This window comes from Tetrao urogallus (assembly GCF_951394365.1).
Source record: "Tetrao urogallus genome assembly, chromosome: 4".
NCBI lineage: Eukaryota > Metazoa > Chordata > Aves > Galliformes > Phasianidae > Tetrao > Tetrao urogallus.
Genome location: NC_136817.1, coordinates 48,136,689 through 48,160,113, shown reverse-complemented (window position 1 = coordinate 48,160,113; position 23,425 = coordinate 48,136,689). Strand labels below are relative to the sequence as shown.

The following is a 23,425-nucleotide window of genomic DNA, read 5'->3' as shown; positions in this document are numbered from 1 at the left end:
TGTCTGACTGACACAGCCTTCTTCTTAAGACATGCTATGCAAATTTAATAAGCATTTCTAAGTAATACGTTTATATGCAAAGACCCAAGAAGCAAATCAGAGAGTTTATATCTCCTGTAACACTGCAACATGGTTTTGCAGAAGTATAGATTTTGTTTTCCTGATCCACCAGTGATTACACCAAAGAGTTGTTTATAATGACACTCAGACTGTTCAGCTGAATGCCATTTATCAGACATAGCAGGTAATCAGATGTTACTAAAATTAGCTTATAGCTCTCTTACCACCATTGCATCTGCAGAAAGCAAACGTTTCCCTGTTTGTATGCTGGTTTCATAGTATACTGCAGTAAATCTTTCAACGTAGAATAGGCACATAGGTGAACATGACATGTCCCACTGCCAAAAAAAAATTATTTTTAGGACCCATGCTGATGCTTGCATCATATGTTCTGTGTAGGTTAATGTAGACATCAAGCATCTTCAGGTTAAACATTCTGAAAAACATCAGTGAGAAATAAGAAATATTTTCTCAGAAACAGTATGTCCCTACTGAAAGTTAATTTTTCTACAAGGTAAAGCTCTCAGAGATTAGTATTGCTCATTATCTTAAAAAATATTTTGCAAATACTATATAAATAACATAATCGCAGCACTCTTCCTCTTGTATAGGAAATCTTGGTACTCCAGAATGAATTGATCAAGGAAGAGGAGAGTAAAGAAGAACTAAAACAGATGAACAGGCTGTTTGATGAGCAGTATCAGAGCAATTTTGAACTTTCTTAACTCTCCTATTCCCAGATCAGTTCATTTCATGACATTAAGTTATTGAACACACAGGTGAAATTGCTCTCATCCTGCCATTGAAGACTGAGAAGCTCTCAGTGAAGATGAAGATAAATATCAGGAAAATCAAGTGTACCTTCCGTGTGCATTGAGGCCATTTCTCTAACCCGACGAGCTAACATTATATCTGGTAGTATAAATACACCGAGAAACTGTCATGGAACTTCACTCAAGTAAATCTTCATGGATGTGTGCTGAAGAAAATGATAACCCAAGAGCGAGAATATAATTCTATGAAATCAACATTCCAAACATTCTTAGTGACAGATAATTTTCATTTATGTATTATGTTCTAAGAAATATTGCAGTTTCACTAACTTTATAAATTAGAAGCCCTGTGGATTGATCTAAAAACTCCAGATGTGCTCCAAATCAGTTTATGATTGATATAAAATAATCACCTTTTCTATTACTTTCAGTGGTTGATATGCTGTTATCTAAAGCAATGGGTCAACACCCAAATCCTGAATTGTCTGCTACATAATTCAGGAAACACTTGGCTCTGGAGACATACTTTGCACGTAAGATTATCATAAGGATGGAAGATAGAATGTCAGGTTTCAATTACCTGATCAATCAATCCAAAAAAAAGAAGTATGTTTCTGCAACTTGTTGAAAGTTGGTTTGGATTTTTCTTGACAGCTGCCTTAGAACAGAGCATGGAGTTTTAGGCTGAAAATGACAAAGAACTGAATCTTTACCCCTGAAAAGTAATTATGTGCTGTTTTTGCACAGTGAATGTGCTAATTGAAAATCTTCTGAAATTATGTTTTCTTGCTACTGCTGTTAATAGAATTGCACCATCATGATTTTTGTCAGGTTTTCCCCCTGTTGATGCAATCATGAAGATTTTTTTTTTTAACTAGTGGAAGTTTCAAAGTTATTGGTAGTCTAGGTCTCTATAGGCCAACTGTTAAAAGATTACTTGTGTGACAACATGCCTGGCTCTAATGTTTTATTGCTATTTGTCTTGTGCATTCTAACGTTGTATTTTCACAGTGCCTTTGTAAGGGCATCTTTGGAAAGATAAATAAAGATGAGGTCTACCAGCTTGATGAAATCTGGAAGGTATAGGAAGAAGGTAAAGATAGAAACACTCACCTAGAGTAAACAGTTCAACTGTTACCTACTTAAAACTTTCCATATGACAAAATACTTAAAAATAGTTTCAATGTGTTCAATGTGTTACTGGGCAACCTAGGTACAATTTGTCTGGCTTCAGTCTTCTTCCTCCAACAACGGAAACAAGTACTGCATGATGTTAGATGAGAATGTTAAACATTGTTACCAAAGACTCTTTTGCAAACAACTAGTGCTTCCCTCAAACTGCTGAGGACAAAGGTATCTCCAGCTGCTCTTTCTTCTTTCTCTTCAGCCTTTGTGGGCAATAATGCAACACTTCTCTTTTCTTGTAATCCCATCTAAGGTTTGATGAGCCAGCAGTGTGTGCAGGTGGCCAAGAAGGCCGATGGGATCCTGGGGTGCATGAAAAGGAGTCTGACCAGCAGGTCAAGAGAGGTGATACTCCCCCCCTGCTCTGCCCTGGTCAGGTGTCACCTGGAGTACTATATCCAGTTCTGGGCTGCCTGGTACAAACAAACAAACAAACAAACAAACAAACAAACAAACAAAGATCTCCTGGAGAGAGCCCAGCGAATGGCCACAAAGATGAGAAAGGGCCTGGAGCATCTTCCCTATGAGGGAAGACTGAGCGAACTGGGTCTATTCAGCCTTGAGAAAAGAAGACAGAGAGGTGATCTTATTAATGCTTATAAATATCTTAAGTGTGGGATTCAAAGAAACATGTGGTCTGTGGGGACAGGACAAGGAGAAAGGACAGTAAAATGGAGAACAGGGAGTTCTGCACCAATATGTAAAGGAACTTCTTCACAGTCAGGGTGATGGAACAGGCTGCCTAGGTGGATTCTCCTCTGGAGATATTCAAAACCAGCCTGGACTCCTACCAGTGCAGCCTGTTGTTAGGTGCCTGCTTTGCAGGGAGGTTGGAGGTCCCTTCCAGCCCCTACAATTCTGATTCTGTGATTTCCAAAAATGTCTTCCCAAAATGCTTCTCTTCTTCCCCAGGAGTGATTTCTCAGAGATGTTGAGTTGGTAGTTATAAAGAGAGAGAAGTAGAAAGTAAGAGAGAGAAAGAGAGAAACCAGCACTGCATCACAGTGTTGGTTTGTTCCCTGCCTTCTTCTTCCCTTTCCCTTTCCCTCTCTCTGCCCTCTCCCCCTAAACTGCCCCCCCCCCCCCCCCCCCCCGAAAATTGCAAGCTAGATTAGAGTTACCCATGGAAATTAATTTTTTTGCTTATGATTTTAAAGGTTTCATTTCGTCTTTTCTTCTGCAGAAAAGAATAAATACACTAATAAAAGAATACTGGTAGGCTTCTGAAAGTCTGATAAACAAAATGCAATTAGGCATGGATGGATATTGATTTTCTTTTTTCCTACTGATCAGAACACTCTATCATACTTTGACCTGGCTGACTTCTCTAGCATTACTATGCTTTGCTATCTAGGGACTGCGCTCTGTCCCAAGCCAGCACTTTGCCGGTAGAGCATTTGGTAGAACCCATGAACCCAAGGGCATAACCTGTTCTGTTATCTAAAGTGGGGTCACTGAGAGCACCTTGCAGCATGGCTTCATGGGTGTGTGCAGGATGAACGATAACAGGAACATTGGATAGTGAGCTCAACTGCAGTCTTTGTACTTCATGAACCCTTCATGAATCCTTCATAAATTCCATGAATATCTGAAGCATTCCAAAGAGCAAGGATTGGCAGTGTTGTGTCCTCTATTCCATTGCTTTAGTACTGCAATTTTTTCTGATTCCAAATGAAAATTCTTTGACATCTCCTGAACAGCAGTCCAGGTTGAAGGGCATTTTGGAAAGCTTGCAGTGATACAAACAAGCCACAATGTTATGTTCTATCACTTGAGGAACAAAAAGTGTCACAACGTTCATTTATTTGGAGTTAGAGGATAGACAGATTTACCTCATCCCCCCTCTCCCCCCCACCTTTTTTTTTTCTTAGTACTCAGTCAAGTGACTTGAATGCTGATAATAATGTTAATAAAAAAACTTTCTTTTTTTTTTTTTTTCATAAAATGACACCTAACAGTATTACTAGTTTCGTTGTTTTCATCAGATGTCCACAAAACTAATACACAGTCTCAGAAGTAAAAATTAATTACATGCATACATAAAGAAACAATAACTGTTCCTTCTGTGTAATGAAATTCTGTATCTATTTTACTTTGCAACTGATGAACAATTTTAAATATGCCAGCTGTACTATTTTACAGTCTTCAGTATATGATGGAGGTATAGGTAAGAGAGATAAGAGCTGTCCAAGAGCTAGGAAGTCAGAGTTCGTGTTCTTTTTGGATCACTGCCCTTCTCGGTGACCAGATCCTCAGTTATCTCATCCCATGAAACTGAAACAGAAATAAATATTCATGCCCTGTGCTGGAATACACAATCAAGTGGAAGAACAGGTTTTTTTTAATATAGCTCATGGAAATAGTTATGTTCCTAGGTCTGCTGTTTGTGGGATGGAGAGTTTCACGAAGTAGGCAGGCAAAAGGCAGAAAAGTAGTTTTGCTACCTTAAAAGCTGAGAAAACCTGTGATTTGACAACTTTCATGGAGACAACAAAACTACTGTCTCAACCTGGGACTGTTACATATATCTAGTTTAGGGGTGTGTTGCACTCAACAATTTTGTAAATTTGTATTGACAGACCATCTTGCTGACGGTTATGGATGGTAACTGGAGAGAAACTTTTTTATTGTCATAATGGAAAAGGTTCACAGACTCCAAGTCCTACATTTATGGTCCATGAAAGTATCAAATTAGATAAGAAAAGTGCACTATTAAAGTGGTGCATTGAAAAAAAGATCAGTATATGCTTTGACCTCGAGTGTTTGATTTTAGCACTGCTGCAGAAAACTAGTCTTTATTGTGACCTACAAAAATGCATAGATTTCTATACTTAATGAAGTTCAGCTTCTGAATTTTCCCAATTGTTGATATAGAGCCAGGTCCTTGGAGACAATGCAAACAGAACTAACAGCTTTAATGTAATAAAGTACTTTAGAGAGTGCTTGAATTTAAAATTAAGTGCATTCTGTGCTTTGGAATGTGAGAGCCTTTGGAGGGCTTGAACTACAAACAATGAAAAGGAACAGAATGTGATTTTGTAGTGCACACTGTGGCAGTTTGCAATTCTTTCTGTATTTGTAAACAAACCTTACCTGTCAAGGAAAGTTATGTTACTTTGGAACATGAGATTTGTTCATTGTGAGAGGCCTTCTGGTCTGGGAACCAATTCTTTCTGAAAAATGCCATTAAATCCTGTATTCAAAATAGGCAATCAAAAAGAGCAGACCAAAGAGGCTACTTCGCCACTCCATTAGCATAGCGTGACGTTGGATAGTTTTCTCTGCAACATTGACTTTAAGTCTCCAGCCACCTCATTCAAAGACTGTTATACATATTCACCTAGACCACGTCATACTGAAATGTGTGCTTTTCATTAAACACTATGCATTTCGAGATATGATGTTCTAACGAAGTATAATAAAAAACAGAAACATTTTGATGATTTTTAGAATTTAAAATCATATTTCCAGTATACATAGTTTCAACAGCCAATAGTAAGAGCTTTTCAATCCTGCAGGAATTAAATGCTCAGAATGATTTTTTTTTTTTTTTTTCAGAATTTCATCAACAATGAAGTCATAGCTGATTTAGTCCCTTCTATTTCTGAGTGTAAAGAGAAAACAAAATGTTCAAATAATGATCAGAAAATTTGTTAGATTGTAATTCTTCTTGCCAGTTGGATAGTGATTCTAATTCAAGCTATAAATTACGCAATACCAAATATGAATTGAGCAACTTAATTTAAAACTTGTAAATATGCAAGCATATGTTCAGAATATATAAGTAGGCACATACATACATACATACAAAATTTTATGCATACATCTTTTTTGGTTGCACAGTGTTTTCTTTAGACTTTGAATACTACATTTATTCACTGACACATCTCTGGAGCAGGGTTTAGAATGCACTCTAGGTTTCTTCCTCAACTACCTTAATGGATAGGAGATACTTTGCCAGTCTGATAGTATCTAATTACAAAGCCAAGAGGTGCATATTTCAGTAGAACACTCTGAGATGTTGAAAGATGATATTCTGAGACAGAGAAGGGCATATCAGCCATTGATTTAGGTCAAAGAAACAATTCACTGCAGCATGAATAATGTTAGTTGAATGTTATATTTGAATATAGTAAAAGCCTTTAAAAATCTCATATATAATAAAGGTTAGCATTGAAATTTAGCTTTTGCCAGAATATTACTGTAGTCCATTAATCCTAACAGAAAAACATTCTGTTTTTGCTAGAATACAGTTGCTCCTATAATGCAAAACACAATTTTTTTTTGTTGTTGTTTGCTTGTTTGTTTGCTAGTTTGTTTTTCATATGTTATTGGAAGCAAGTACATTAAAAGTGCAAATCAGGTGACACCAGCATTGAAATTAATTCTTTATGAGCATGAATGTAAATAGATATTCTTTTCACACCAATGAGAGTAAAACATGCATTCAGAACTGTCCAGAGGGAGAATTAGAAAGGTTTATTATTTACTACATTTCTTTTCACTGTTTTCTTTTATGTCATATTTTTAATATTATTATTTATACATTTAGTTGTATGATTCTTACTTTCCCATTATGACAATTTGTGCTTTTCTTTGTTTTTTTTTTGTTTTTGTTTTTTAATTTCCTTCCCTCCTTCCTTCCTTCCCTCCTTCCTTCCCTCCTTCCTTCCTTCCTTCCTTCCTTCCTTCCTTCCTTCCTTCCTTCCTTCCTTCCTTCCTTCCTTCCTTCCTTCCTTCCTTCCTTCCTTCCTTCCTTCCTTCCTTCCTTCCTTCCTTCCTTCCTTCCTTCCTTCCTTCCTTCCTTCCTTCCTTCCTTCCTTCCTTCCTTCCTTCCTTCCTTCCTTCCTTCCTTCCTTCCTTCCTTCCTTCCTTCCTTCCTTCCTTCCTTCCTTCCTTCCTTCCTTCCTTCCTTCCTTCCTTCCTTCCTTCCTCCCTCCCTCCGTTCCTTCCTTCCTTCCTTCCCTTCCTTCCCTTCCTTCCCTTCCTTCCCTTCCTTTCCTTCCTTTCCTTCCTTTCTTTCCTTTCTTTCCTTTCTTTCCTTTCTCTCTCTCTCTTTCTCTCTTAATGAAAAAGGGCAGCTCTTCCTGAGTCACTGAGAATAGCATCTGTGCCAAGAATGCTGTTGTTGCTTTCTGCTGGATGGTCCCAAGCAAAATACAAGCTGTTCATACTGATACAATAAAACAGACAGTGACTTTGAATGCTTGTGTGGAAGTTGATAGCACTGTGCTGATAACCTGTGAGCTGTAAATGATGTAGAATACTGTTGATAAAACATTTTTTTTTCCCTCTGAAGCCTTCAATCCCTTGATAGTATTTCTACATGGATACCTTCTTTGGAATATGTTCTTTGGCTTGTGTGTTTGGAAATTTCTGAATTTGACACAAAAGTTGCCCCCTCTGACCAGAGGATTTTCACAGCCTTCAGGTTTCAGTGAGAATCTCACAGGTGTGAGAAAACAGTCAGTGTATGTATGTCACTCCAAACCTTTTGGTTTATGCATCTGTCCAACTCCCACAGCCTAAAGAAAGTTTTATCCTGGTCATTAACCAGAGAATTATCTTCTTTTTAAATACAGCTAAAATTTTCTGTGCAAGTATGAGTCATATAGGATTATTTTAACTTGGATTCTTTACAATAAATTGTAAATATTCATGCCATTCATTTTTTTAGTTTATTTTTGCTTCAGTTCCAGCCTAGGAATGAAAAGCAGAGTGTTATAATATCATTCTGCTGATTTACTTTCAAGAGCATATTCTATCAAATAAATATTACAGGCTGCAACTACTGAAATGGGTAACAAAATACAAATGAACATAGATTATCATTAAGAAAGTAACTCGTAAATCTCTCTAATTTTCTTTGCCTCTCTTTTTACAGCGTGGTTCAGGAAAGGTGACAGGAATGAGTTTTCCTGATATGATAAAGTCCTGCCTAGGAAAAGTTTTGCATGTTTATAGCACAGAAAACAAGATGTTTATTAAAATTTTCCTAAATGATTATTTATTTAATGCCCTTGTATTTCTTTGCAGTGAAAACTAGGGTTTTTCTTCACTGTTCCACACTGGGGAAAAATAAAGGGATAAGCATAAAAGTGACTCTGTGTACACACCTTCCACTTGATATCTTTCCAGATCACTTTACAACTTTCCATTTTTTCCATGTCTTCAACTGCTTATTTGTATTCTGCAGGGACACCACAGCCCCGATGGTTTGCTAGATAATGACAGTCTGTAGCTACCCTGTCAGCCCTGCTGTCTGGGAACAAACAGCACTAGAGATTACCGCTATGGAGGAGCATGAATTTCCAACCCTTTGAATAGCTTTGCACTCCAAAATGAATTTTTACTCAAAAGAGTGAGAGCATATGAAAATACCTTTTGAAAGAATACTGTAAGACCTCCTTTTGGTTACTTCTGAAAAGGATGAACTGTGCATTCCTGTGACCTACTGACTAATTTTTGATGTTCTATGTGGAGTACTTGTCCTTTAAGCAGAGGAAAAGCTAATTCTCTCACTTGGAATGTGTGAATAATATGTTGAAGAAGAGTCAGTTCTGCAGGAGAGATATAACAGATTTTAGCTAGAAAATAGGATAGTGAAAAGTAGTTTTCTATTTATAAATTTCTTTCCTAAAGGAAATTAATGCTGACCTATCATAACAAGCCTCTTTTTTGAGATGGGAGATGGGAAATAGGTAAACTACAGACAGAGTCATAGAATTATTAAAGTTGGAAAAGACCTCTAAGATCATCTAGTACAACTGTCCACCTATTCCCAAAATTGCCCACTAAATTGCATATGGTGGCAGTTATAATTCTAGTGATCTATAAGTGATCTGGAAAATTCATATCCCTGCAGCATTTACATTCGTCAAATATCTTCATTGATGAAAGGAACAATGAACTATAAAAATTATTTTAAGTAACTGTGGAAAAATGTCAAGCCTGCATTGTAACTTACTATGCCCAATGGAATTGAACACTGAATATGCATAAGAAGCACTTTCTTTAGTGCTGGTTGGATTTTATAGTGTTTTGACTGGATACCTCACTAAAAATTAGGGATATATCTGTCACTTCTGCAATTATGATTTAGTTCAGCATAGAGAGACCTAAAATAGGTCAGTGTTGACTCAAGTTTGTTACGAAGTTTCTAGCTCCTTCAAGCTCTTTTCCTTGCCTAAAGGAGACTGTTAATACCTGAACTAGCAGCTCAGATTTAGCATGGCATTAGCAGATCAGTTTGTACAAACAAACAGGACTCACAGTTTTAACAGAATCAGACAGTTCTAAAAACAGTGTTTCTGTTGCATCTTTGAAGAATTTGTGCTTTTGCAAATGAAAATAAACTAACTCAAAGCATCTTTCAGGTTGGGGAATGTGAGTGAATCTGTGCATGCCACAACAGCAAAAGGGCTATTACTTATTAACATCTGGAATCTCATCAGGATCTAAAATATGTCTATTTATTGACAATATTGACAACCTCATGTTGATAAACAGTTTAATTTTTTTTGTGCTTAAATAATATTTGTAATGATATTCCTCAATATTCGCATGCTATTACAGCAGTCAGGGAAATAGACTGTTAATGTTTCATGAACTGCAATGGGAACTAATTTTATTTCTTTCCAGGTGTCTACAGTGCCAGAATTTGGCCGCATAGTAATTTATACCACCAGCCTTCGTGTGGTGAGGACCACTTTTGAAAGATGCGAACTGGTTAGAAAGATATTTCAAAACCACAGAGTTAAATTTGAAGAAAAAAATATTGCTCTGAACAGCGATTATGGAAAAGAACTTGATGAGAGATGCAGGAGGGTGTGTGAAGCCCCATCCCTCCCAGTTGTGTTTATCGATGGCCATTACCTTGGGGTAAGTAAAGCATGAATCAATGAAGTCTATAAGAACAAATGTAAATTGTTACGTTATTAGTGACATTGTTTGCAGTGTTGGAGTGTTAGGAACTCTGGTATACACTAGTAGGTTCCATGCAAAGACAGGACAGCTGGTGAGAGGAAGGGAGGGGAGTAAGATCTAGTAATTTCATCTGAGCTATCCTGTGTTTCTTAAAAAAAAACAAAAAAACTTATTTTGTAATTGAAACCATGAAAATCTATAGAAATTGACTTTTTTTCTTCATGAGAAAGATGGCTGACCCAAGAAAATTAATACACATTGCATGATTATTTCATTTAGTAATATCTGCAATGAATATGAGCCTGTCTAGAGGCTTAGGGCTTAAGAGCTTAAGCATGCACTATGTGGTGTATCAAGAAACTATAATCAGCCAAACATTGTTTTAAATACAGAATTGATTAATACCTAAAATCTAGCTCTAAAAAGAGAAAAAAACTGCCCAAGGCTGCTCTGTTGCAGGAGTAGAAAACTATAATTAAAATTTGTACTTTGTGGCAAGGAAACCACCATTTTGTTCAGACCTGTTCTTTAGAAATGTTTTCCAGAAACTGAGAAGAATCAGAGTTTTAAAGCAAAAAGAAAAACACAAAAAAACACTCTGTAAAGTGACACACACAAAAAAAGAAAAATAGCCCGGGAGCTTAGAAAAGGTATTTGTCTCAAGTGGTAAAGAAGTAGCAATTAGCACCAACAGTGAGTCTATGATTTGCAGAGGCAAACTGTATTTAAACACAGCAAGGCTGGTTTGTTGGTATTATAAAAGATTTAAGTAATGAAATAAAATGCAATCAACAAACAGCACATAATTGATGTTGAGGACGCAAAAAACACTCAGGCACCCTTTATTCCTTTTTCTGGGACACTGGGTTTCCGCCAAACTCTCAGTGCTCTACCTTTCCATGAGCAGCTCACTTCTCCAGACAGCTGCAGAACCTGCAGAATGGGCAACGTGCAAGTGGGCACCAGCAGACAGAGAATTTCAGTTCACAGTAGTGACTGCTTTTATCCAAGTTCTGAGACAGACAGCTCTCCATGGCACTGCTACTTTCAAGAGGAGCTTAAAATTCATCAGGATTTGGACTAAGCTTTGCACATCTAATTGGCATGTTAAATATATAAATAAATTAATCCACATGAGCTATGACGAAGTTCAAGAATATCTTGCTCCGGTCCGTTCATCAGAAGATATAATTTAAAATACTGAAATGTACTGAATAAATTATTTGCTCAGCCTGATTACAGTCATTTTTGTATGATGGATGGCCCATTAATTCACTTTTTTTTTTTTTTTTTTTAGAATAGCAAGGGAAAATTGTTTTTAATGGAGAAGCAACAGTATAGCAAGCAATATAATTTTTTTCAAACTAAGTATTTTGTGGAATATCTTACATAGGTGTAGAAATGAGAAATGAAGGAAAGTAAATGAGGGAACCAGTTGTATAAGCGAGAGATGTATCTGGCTGTCAAACTACCTGCTGGCACCAGCAAGTAAAAAATGAAGAAAGAATTCTGGCTTAGAAAACATCCATTAGGATATGCAAATTCTATTCATATTGTTTAAGGAAAGAAAAAATATCTGTTAATCTAATAAAAAAGAAAAGAGGACAAAATCAAATCAATGAGGAAGAGATATAATTTGCAGTCCAGTTTGCATGCTGGGAGGGTTACGGTTATTTAGCCATTCTTCCAGGATGTGGAAGCAGTCACTCCAGCTAGGCCAGGCTGGACATGGCTCTGGGTATCCTGATCTAGCACTAGCTATCCTCAATTGTCCCAGGGGAGTTTGACTAAATGGCCTTTAAGGATCCCTTCCAAAAAGATTTTGATTCCATGATTCTGTCTGCTGCCTTGTAGGCGGGGTGGGTATTCGCAGGGCAGCACTGTGCTGTCCTTGTGTTTCAGTAAAGTGTAATTGAGAGCTCAGTACATAATTTAGTCTTGTTGGTGACTGTGGATATTCCTGTAACACCTTTTTGTGACAATTATCTTCTGCAGTACAAATGTACACAGAAATCCAGAAGCCTGGTGTGTTTGTAAATTAATCTTTTTTTTTTTTTTTTTTTTTACCCTCTCTCTCTTTAATTTTGAATATTTATTTCCTAATAAATCCTTTCCTGAAGGAGATTGTATGTAGTAATACAAAAGAGGATCTATATTGAACTAGGCACCTTTCAATGAATCATAAGGGTAAAAAGCATCCTCATTAAAGTATGAACAGTTTTGAAAGGCAACAAGATTATTTTTAATGAGATAAATGTAACAAAAGCACTGGAACAAAGCTTATGAGCATGTGACAAAGAACACGGTATTTGAGTTGCTCAGAAAGCTTGATGGGGCTGTGATGTAATGCAAGCTGTGCGGATAAATCGTCACAGGGCTGTGGAATTTATCATGCCTGCACAAGGAGAATGAAACAAACCAGCTTCTTGGGTAGAAAAAAATAAAAACTGTATTTAGTCCCTAGCAAGGGAAGTCCTGTTTGCTGCAGTACTGCAGGTTTATTAATCTTTTTTTTTTTTCTCAAGATCGAATCATTGTATATGTTGATACATGCTCTCTAAAGATCAGTGTTTCAGCAAAATGCAGGGTCTTTCTTTCTGCAGCACGCTCTTTACCATCTGATCCAATTCCCCCCACACCCTTCACCAGGGTCTGTCTCCATCTGAAATGGAATTATGCCATCTGCTGGGATATCAAAGCAGAGTGAAAAATGATTTCCAGAAAGCAGAAAGCAACACGGAAAAAAAAACCACTGGAGCATTCATTTACTCTTTCACAAAGGCACCCAAGATTGCTAAACATTTATGTTATGTAAAGCTCCCCCCCCCCCCCCCCCCCCCACTGGAAAAGGGACAAAAATAAAGAAAATAGAGTCAGTCCTAATAAACATATTTGCTCACTGCTTCATAATTTTAAAACATAATTAATTCATTTATTTTTCTCTTTAAATATATGACTAAATGCCAATACTTAGCTATCATTTGAAACTACTCTAAATGTTTTCAAATATGTACACTTATGATAATTATTTTTGCAAAGAAATAACTTCCTACTTAGTTTCCTCAGCTGAAATCAATCTACTATGGTGTGAGATTTTCAGTAAAAATATTTTCATTATTTATTACTATTTTGTAAGACTGATGAAGCCATTTTTGTAATTGTTTTTAGAAAATACCTGTGTAAACTATAATTTGTTATTCAGATAATAACACTTTCCTTTTTGCTTCTTTCCAGTGCCTATTTATGATTAGTAGCTCTCAACTGCATTCATGTTTTACTATAGTAAACATATTTCCTGGCTTTTCCTTGGAGGGGTAGATGTGAACGGCTCTGTGGCAGTAAAGCTATGATATGATTGTTGCATTCACTCACATGTTTCTCCTGCTTTGAAATTTCAGGAACTGTGGGATTTAATTGTATGTCCTCTTAATAAGAAATCTGTTAGCTCTTTGCATTTCAAGTATAACATTTCTGGTGCTTATATCACACTGCAGTTACACTTTTCTCAGTTTATTGGCAGATTTCCAGGTGTTTAATCTCATTCCATACATGTTCACAAGAGATACTTGGATTCAGCTGTTCCCTACAAACCACAAAGCGACCAAGATTGGCTTCATGCCCATCCTCATTTACTATTTCTGTGCTGTGCTAATTTTTCCCTGTATGTAAGGAATGATGCAGAAGAGAGTCTACTTCCCCATGTCAGAAGGCATTCTAGTTCTGCCAAACCCATACACAAATAAAGATGCATCCCACGATGAGGAATTATATCAGAATTACATCATGGCAATGGTAACAGGTTACATTCATGATGGATGAGCGTCAGGCTAGTTTAACGACAAGACAGATCTGGTGTAGTAGGTAATTTACTGGGCTTGTCCTAGTTCTGCAATTAGTGGGACCATACCTGAAATATGATGCTAAATACTGGATAATCTCGAAGGAAAACAGAGAAAATAGTTTGAAGAATAAAAATGGCATAGAAAACCATTTGAACGATTTAGCAAAGTCTGCACATAGCATTTATCTATCAAAAAGAAAGCAATCATCTCACTGCAGCCCCTGGGCTGGACCACGCAGATAGGTATTTAAACTAAGAGATGGGGCATTAGCAGGCTGGAGCTTGGAATAATTCCCTGGTTCACAAAACTGAAAGCTCTCCTCCCTTGGCTAAATGTTGTGGCCCTTCTAATTTGTGTTCTTGATGTCCATCTTTAGATGAAAGGCTCTTAACTGTGACACATCCCTTTGTGGTCAATTGCAGACTGACCACAATCTGATAAAAAGAGGCATCACTCTGTGATCAGAAAGCAGCTGTTGGACTTATTTAACAGCTGCTTTAATTAATCCATTAATTACAGACACTGCACATTAGGCTTCACAGATTCAAAGGGTAGATTAACCTCTGCAAAGTATCTTTTATTCAAATTTCACTTGAGGCAGACATTAATCAAGAGGACATACTTAAGCACTTGAAAATGCTGATAGTCATTTGGAAGTATGGTTTTTAATTTTAAAGACATACTAATGAGACTTTCCACTTTGGGAATAACACAGCTGGCTGACTGAATGTCATCTGAAATATAAATCCTTTGAAATATCAATCTATTATAAGAAACCTGTCAGACTTTTAATTACAGGCTTCCCAAACCCAGTCAGTGTCACTGTGCAGTACCATTGAATCACTAAGCAGAAGTCACAAGAATGGTTTCACAAGAAATGATCTCCACCTGCATGAGGGCAAATCAGGGCTTGACCTGCTTAGAGAATTTGCAGTGCTGCAATTATATCTGCAAAGCTGCAAATCTTTAATGTTTCTTCCTTGTGCAGGCAGTGCAAACTCTTCCAAGCCAGTGCAGCATGTTTGAGCCTGAGCTGTGCATAGTTCTCAGCCACAGGCAGAACTGCTGGCCTCTTTCCTGCCTGCTCTGTTCCTTGGAAGATGTGACTGTGGTTGACTCAAAGTAATGGCTAGACTGATCTGTCATATGCAGCCTGCCCCAGAATCCCCTTGCACCTCTCTGCTCACTGATTCACCAAAGGTGAATTTTAGCAGTCTGGGCTAAATTCAGGGACAAGGAAAGAGAAGAAATGCAATGGCATGAACACGTCACTTATGGCCAATTGTCCTCAGCTGTGAATAAGCACTTGTGCTTATTCACACTGAAGAGATGGAAACCTATGCCTCGCCTCGTCTATGCTCTGCTACTAGCTGGCTTCATGACTGTGCCATTCCTTTTGTCCATGACTAGATTTCCTCACCTTTTCTCACTCTCTTCTGAATCACTGATTGAAAGCATCTGAAAGCACTGGTAGTAGTCAGAATTCAGTGTATTTAGTTGTATAACTAATGTGTAAACAGTCAAATACAGCCCTCTAGTTACAGATGGGAAATAAATTAAATTAATTAAAGAAAAAAGGGGAAAAAAAAGTTTTATATCATCTTTAACACCTTCATTTTTTTTTCTCTAAAAATTTATCGTAATTTACTTTCAGAAGGAAATAAGAACTACCTCAGCACTGCCTTTGCTCAGCTCACAGAGCCCTCAGAGGCCGAGTGTATTCATATTGAATTATTATTATTCATTATTCATTGTTGTGTCTGACTTTAATGTCGCTACAGTATTTTCATTACACTTTTTCTCCTGTTATGCATTCAACATATTATATCTTAATTCAATACTCAGCTGCTAGAATACTTGAAATAAAATTTTCTCCTCTCATTTATCTGTATTCTCTGATATGTTGTATATTTGAGTAACTGTAATTTCTGATGTAGTAACTAGACATATTTTTTACTCTGTCAGGAGGCATACTCTGTAAAGTAAAGTGAACACAACCAGAATTTCCAAGCTATGTCACTTTTTATGACGGGGAAATGCAATACAACACTTGGTAACTAACCTCAGACAGTTCTACCACAGCTGCCATTAGGTTGTTCTCTCCTTCTAGCTTTCCTGAGGTTGACCTAGTTACAATATACTTAATGTGAATCAAATTTGTACTCAACTTCCTTATATCTTCAAGACCAAATATTCTAATCATCTCAGGCTTTTCGTGCTGACCTTTTTCTTCTTCTTACTAATAGGGTGCTGAGAAAATTATGCTAATGAATGAATCTGGGGAACTGCAGGATCTCTTAACCAAAATTGAGGTAATTGTATTTCTGCAATTAATCATAGGGAACATACACTGAATATTTACAATTGAAAATGCTTTTCTCAGCTGATTACTTTTCTTCTGTTACAAACTGATGATTCCAAATTGAAATTGATTAGCTAACCAGAAACTCTCAAACAAATGTGTACACACAATTAATACATGTGGAATTATTGTTGTCTGAGAGGATAGCTAGTACTTCTCCCCAGCATTTTTTGTTAGTTTGGAATAATTGTCCCTGTATGCTGTCTACAGGGAGGCCCTATGACATTAGTTCCAAACTCAGTGTAGGTCCTAATATTCACACAGCGAATACAATTAAAAGACAAAAGATGCCAGGCTACAGCAGGCTATGATAACTGCTTACTGAATACAGTAACTACGTTGAATACATAGTTACCTGCTGGGTTTTATAACAAAAAATGGTTTTGCTACAGTTACAAGGGACAGTCATGTTTCTTCATTACTGAAAGAACAGAGAGTGGTTATAGAAACAATGTGTTCCAGAGAGAAATAGTGATTTTTTTAGCCACTAGGATAAAATGTTTCTTTCTTAGCTCTCAAATTCAGCTTTCTGCATGGAAAGATTGTTACTTACAAACATAACAAGTAATAATGAATTTAATTATTGAAATACTAATATTGTATTAAAATTTTAAAATTAATTGCAATGATGAAAGACAAGGGCACACCTGAGATAAAAGTAATTGATAGATTTGCACTAAATTTTTCTAAGCATTGCTTCTAGAGTAAAACAAGTCATTTGTCCAGTAAAGAAGAATGGAGGAAAAAACAAACAAACTAACTGAAAAACCCCTTCCAATACTCCATGCTACTGCATTTCTAGTTGATTTGTCCCCCATAAAAAAATTCCCATATAACTGATTTTTGCTTAATAGACGTATATATTGCATAATCTATTAGTCTTCCTATGACTTCTCCTTATCTATAACAATAATCTAACAGACCAATAAAACATATGGCAAGAAAGAATGATGTAAGTATTTTGCATATCTAGTAAGACCAAAATACGCTGCTTTAGATAAATTTGCACAATAGCTGCTGAGTATGAGCCAAAGAACTGTTGTATCAATAGTATTGCCAGGTGAAGTAGGAACGTACTTCTACATTGCAGTATGAGTTTGGAGCAGAATAATATACCACCACTAAGCAATCACTTAAATTAGCAATACTTTCATCAAGTATAGCTTAAACATGCCTTCAAAATCTCTTTCTGTGTTCTCTGCCAAATAAATAAATAAGTGAAATGAGAAAAAACATTGTTTTACTCATGAATTAGGACACCTGAGCAAACCTAAGACTTGCGTGCAACAATTTTCTCCAAGTATAACATGAGTAATGATGATCTTTCTCTTTTCCACATAAAGCTTCAGTGTTCTAAACCTATAAACATGAAGACACCACTTATTTCCTAAAGCACTGCTTGTCAAAAGCTAGGATTTTTTTTTTAATTTTTATTTATTTATTTATTTATTGTATGATCAGCTCTAACTTTAATAGGAGCATACTCAGCATAAGAATACAGGCGATGAAAGTCATAATATGTTAACATACATTGATATAAAAACCAATCAATTCCAGTACCTAGTAGAATTGATGACTGCAAGAGAGCAATGTATGTGTTCTTTCATTTTGCTAGCTATTTTGGCAACTATGAACATGAGTTACTGAGGTATAATGTGACTGACAGATCTGCAGTGAGCCTCTCTAGCTACTGCATGCATGTTTCTACAAAGGAAAAGGCAGACATACTGTTCTTCTGTGGTGGCATAACTTAGGATGGGGAAATGGAAGTTTCTCAAGATGGGAACAAAAATGTGTTTCTGAGAAGCTGTCCCAAGGCCTCTTTTTCCAAGAGCTTATGATGGTTGACAAAGTAACATTTTGATCTTTCTCACTTTCTTCCTTGAGCAGAGAGTCCATCCTCACGAGTGCCTCTCATGTGGGGGCTTCGGTTTCCTTCCGTGCTCAGTGTGCCATGGGAGCAAGATGTCTGTGTTTCGAAACTGCTTTACGGACTCATTCAAAGCCCTCAAGTGCACAGCTTGCAATGAGAATGGGCTACAGCGCTGCAGAAGCTGTGCAGGTTAAAAAGGGCATCTCCACATGTGCAACTCAATTTTATTGTACTGCAGCAGTTTGTAATATGATTTTTTTTTAAAAAAAGAATTTATCTGTTTATCTAATTCAGTCAATAAAAACCAATTTATAGTATGCTTCTGCTGGTTTGGTCATTGGAACACTTTCAACCTGTGCCTGACTATATAATGAACTCTGTGGTGTTTGTTTCTACATTGATAGATACATTTGTTGTCTACCAAACTTACTGTGCTTACATTTGAGTATGAAGTATTCCCTTCTTCTGTGGATAATCATCAGCTACACCAAACAAATGAGAAGATAACATAGCATTATATATCACATGGAAATTTCTGATACTCAACTTAGCAACAGTTATGGATCAAGGTCTGGTCTAGTGCAACTGTTTTAGAGCACTTGTTCTTTCCAACAGGGTCTGTGGTCAGACAACTCTATCACTGCATAGAACTTCATCATTTTTGGATGATATCCCCAACAGGAACACAAAAGAATTAGGAACAAATTAGGAACAAAGCAGAACGAAACAATTTTCTCCACTTTTCATAGAGTCATAGAATCACCAAGGTTGGAAAAGACCTCCAAGAGCATCCAGTCCTCATATGACGAATATTTCCCACTAAAACATGTCCCTCAATACAACATCTAAACATTTCTTGAACACTTCCAGAGATAGTGACTATACCACCCCCCCAGAAAGCCTGTTCCAGCACCAGATCAGGGAAGTTTTCCTAATGTTCAACCTCCCCAGCACAACTTGAGGTCATTTTCTCTTGACCTTTGCCAGTTACATGGGAGAAGAGGATGATCCCCATCTCGCCCCAACCTTTCTTCAGGTAGTTGTAGGGAGTAATAAGGTCTACCCTGAACCTCCTCTTGTCCAGACTGAATAATCCCAGTTTCCTCAACAGCTCCTTATGCTGCTCTGGACCCCTCCAAATCCACCTTCATACCACTTGCTATAACCAGATGTGGTTGTTGGTGCTAAGAGTTGGACTAACATATGTTTTTGAAAATTTGAATATAAAGGACTAACATGTATTCTATGAGCTACTAATTGTGCAGGCTTGAAAATGCTGTAAGATCCTACTGGTCCTACAGCTTCTACTGTGAGGATCAGAATGAATGTCTTGGTTTTTTACATAACATGAGAGAGATTATATTTTCTATGGACGACATCCACGAATCTTAGAAGCACCTCAGCGATAAAACTGAATTGCAGATGTGTTTAAATTATAAGTGTATGGGAAAGGAATAAAAAACCAGAAAATATGATTCCCTTCTAATATCAATCTGTAACTTCAATTTCTGGCTAATATTGCAGCCCAAAATGGTGTGACTAAGGAATGAAATGTAGCATAAAGCAGAATAGTGATGTCTAGAATCATCATTTCTGTTACACGAAAGCTATTTCTTAAGCTAGTAATATACTATGGCTGTGATGGCTAAGTGTATTCTCAGCAGTGAATACTACACTTCATGTGGCATAAGCAAACATGTTTTTGAAATTAATTTTCAAGAAAATAACAGTGCATTTGTAATTCTATAATTCCAGTTTCCACCCCAGAAAAGACGTATTGCATGATGAGATAGCTCATATCACTGTTCTTCCACTGAAGCATTACAAGGAAACATTACTGTAACTGGTCAGAGCATATCAAATATTTTCAGTGAAACCAAGTTCTTAATTAATCTGGTATAAGGGTTTGAAGATGTTTTCCCAATGTTCTAAGTGATAAGAAAAATCATCTTCTTAAGAATTAGATGAATACACTAAATCTAGTTCATTCCATGAATTACTGCTAAGGGCCAGGCGAGAAACATAGAGAAACTACCCTAGCCTTGACACGGCCCTTCTAGAAGAGATATTTCACTCCTATAAGTTCCTACTATGGTGAAACCTCCTCATTTTTCTATTTTGAAGAAGAAACTATAAAATCAAGAGTTCAAGCACATATATATTTTTTTTTCTCCAGAGAACTTTTAAGGAAAATTAGAAGATAACATAATAAAAACACAGAGCAAATTATGTTCAAAAATAGAGAATTCCCAGGCACTTTATCTTTCAAGAAACCAACGACAAATTTTTACTGGCCTTTTCTCTTCAGCTGTGTTTTCATTATAACACTCTGGGGAAAAAAAAAAAAAATGTTGCAGGAAGATGTTTTTACTTCATGGTTTGCTGTCTTTCCTAGAGTTTTGAGTCTGGCTTCTTCAATTAGCCTGGAAGAACATGATACAATGGAATAACAAGACGACCAAAGCAAACCCAGGAGCCAGAAACAATATTGATAGCAAAAGTTAAGGGAATAGCACTTCCTGTTGTAAGGCATCTGGCATCCAGAAACATGACTTCTAAGCTAGTATGAGATTGGAGAAGGAGTGCATTTCTGTTCTGATTTAAATATGCATAGCTTTGTTACATCCAAAGTTTTGAACAAACGGAGTCAAACTGAGGAAACTTAGAAAGAAATAAAAAAGGTGTTTCAAAGAGAGGGAAAACAAAACAGAGCAAACAAAATAAAAAGTACTGAATGCTATAGATGACATTACCTGGCTAATTTGTGGAAAGGGAACAATTGTCCATTGGACATCAAAGAAAGAAATATCTGGACTACTTTTTACAACAAAACCTAATGCTGATGTGGTAGGGACTAGGAACTGAAGCCATATGTGACATAAGGTCTCTGCCAATGCCTATTCAGTGTTGACACACATTCACTCATGAGCATTCTGACTTGTCTGAGGTGAACAATTAGTCTGAGAATTTACGTGATAATTTGGTGACCAGACAGTGATTTGGAACTTCTTTCAACTTTTCTCCTTATTTGCCTGACGTTGGGCTTCAAGGCTGCAACCGCAGATTTTCACCCACAGGCTTTGACCTACTATCTTACTCATTAATCATAACGATCTGATAATTTTTAAGAGTGGAATGAATGTTCTTTAAGCATTGGCCGTGTCACACTGAGGAAGAAATTCATATTTTAAATTTCAACAGATGACTGCACGTTGAACAAACCTCTATGTAATGTCATCCTATGTAGACTCAGGATGGATTTAATTACAGTAATGCGTAAGTAAATTAGTCACTCTAAGTGATAGGATCACTTAAGCAGAATTTAAAATCTCCTCACTTCATTTTCTTTATGTTGACATGCTTCATAGCGATCATTTCTCACTTGCACTACACTTGCACTAGGAATTCCCAATTTTATTTAATATATCATATTTAATACATATTTGTATTTTTACTATGTTGCAGAGAAACTTTTTTCTCTATTTAAATAAAATCACAATGAGCATTTTTTTGCTGTGGAAAAAATCCATCCATTTTAAGATAAGAAATACTGTTACTGAGAGTCGATTTACATTCAATCACTGGTTATTTCCTTGATGCACCATTTCTGAAGATACATAGACTTCTACCTGCCAGCCATCTACTCTAACAACTTATTTTATATTTATTCTCAATTAGAAGATTTTCTGTGGCAACGTTGCATGGACATGATTGTGCTTTTAATTCCTATCTAAAAGAGTATTAGACATGGAGCTAACATTCTTTCCTATTTCTAACATTTACTAATTCCAAATACATTCCTCTCAAATTTAGGAGAATGATTGTATTGACTTAAACACTTGTTTGATTGGGTCTACCCCATGTTGTCTTTACTAATGAAGCACTGTGCATATCTGACTCACCAAATTAACTTTATTATAGTGCATAGCATATTTGTATCTTTTAAAATAATGAATGTGCCTTGAGATTTTCACTCTGAGTTAATTTGCAGGAACTCATAGTTATGATTGAAAACAACGTGACAGGTCTTGAAACACGAGAAATTTGTTCTGTTACAAGTAAACTCATATTTCAATGGAACACTAGTTTTGACCTCAGTGTCATATGAAAAAGTAATTAAATTCCTGAGACATTTTGGTTTTTATTCATGAAAACAGGGAAATAATTTTACTGAGCTGTGTTTTACAATTTTCATGAGAATATTTATAATGGTGGACTCTAGTTATTTTTTCTATCTACTGCCTTTGTGTTGTATTACATTTAATTTTATACACTTCACTTAGTCTTAGATACATTATTTGACCACAAAAGCATTTGACAGGAAACATTTATGCCCTAAATAATTTAGGAAGGAGAAGAATTTAGTCTGCATATCTTACTTTAAAAAATTTAGAGATTATTGTAATGGTCATTGTAAGCCAACAATGATTTGAAAAGTAGAAGTTATTAGAAATAAATTATTATATTTAATCCTGTTTCTCTTCCTTCTAGTGTTAATTTGCTAAGGGGAGATGAATTAGGAAATAATTGCATTAGAAGGAAAGAGCTGTAAAAAAAAACAAACAAAAAAACCCCCCAAAAAATAAAAAAAAACCTTGCAGCTTAAGCTTCTTCTAATTTATCTACTTTGCTCTGAAAAATGGCTTTAAAATAAGCTCAAAAGATTTATGAAATCCAGTAAGTTCACTGTTCATGAGGAGCCACAATGCAATAAGACATATACTACCTTCCTTGTGTCTCTCTTTGAGGCCTCATTTTTTCCACTGATAGGAGGATTCTCTTTTTTTGAGAACAATTTGACATCAAGCACAAGACGTTATGGATTACTGTCCTGAAATTTGAAAATATACAAATATTTTTCAAGATGATATCCTCTAGTAGCCAAAAAAGGGCTATATTCTGATGTGGAGAAAAATGAAATCTTATTTTATTTCTCATAACACACAGGGATATATGACCCCATAGAAGAGCTGACTACAGTTGTTATTTTTATTATAGATCATGATCTGTTCAAATTAACAAATGAGGATCAGTAAAAAATCTTAAAAAAACCACCATTTAATTGCTAAGATTACCACTTAGAATTTACTCATTAAATTTATAGTATTACATCTGGTAGATGAATCTCTTGTCTGTTAGATACGGGAGGAATTTCTTCTTTAAGACAGAGTGTCACAATGGTCATTTGTGCATTAATTTTCCCTTCTGTGACACCTGGGAATAGTGCACCATAGGAAACAGATGTTATACTTCAAAAAAATCAGCCAAACCTGTGGGATGATAAGTTTATGCTAAATCCTTTGCATCAATAGAGCTGCACTGGCAACCAGTGCTTTTTACTGCCTCAGGAGTCTAGTCAGCAGACAGGGCATAAAATCAGTGCCTTAGTCTGTAATGTCAAAGG

At 36.3% G+C, this 23,425-nt stretch overlaps 1 protein-coding gene across 1 annotated transcript in view; it reads left to right on the top strand.

Annotated features, from left to right (window-relative positions):
- GRXCR1 (glutaredoxin and cysteine rich domain containing 1) overlaps nt 1-18,215 on the top strand; it is a gene marked incomplete at both ends in the record, with an annotated part of 34,162 nt that extends 15,947 nt beyond the window's left edge. Inside the window, 3 exons of the mRNA XM_079534242.1 lie at nt 9,660-9,899; nt 16,033-16,098; nt 18,039-18,215. Coding sequence (XP_079390368.1) covers nt 9,660-9,899; nt 16,033-16,098; nt 18,039-18,215 — 483 coding nt within the window. The remainder of the gene's footprint in view (nt 1-9,659; nt 9,900-16,032; nt 16,099-18,038) is intronic.
- Nucleotides 18,216-23,425: the final 5,210 nt, after the last annotated feature.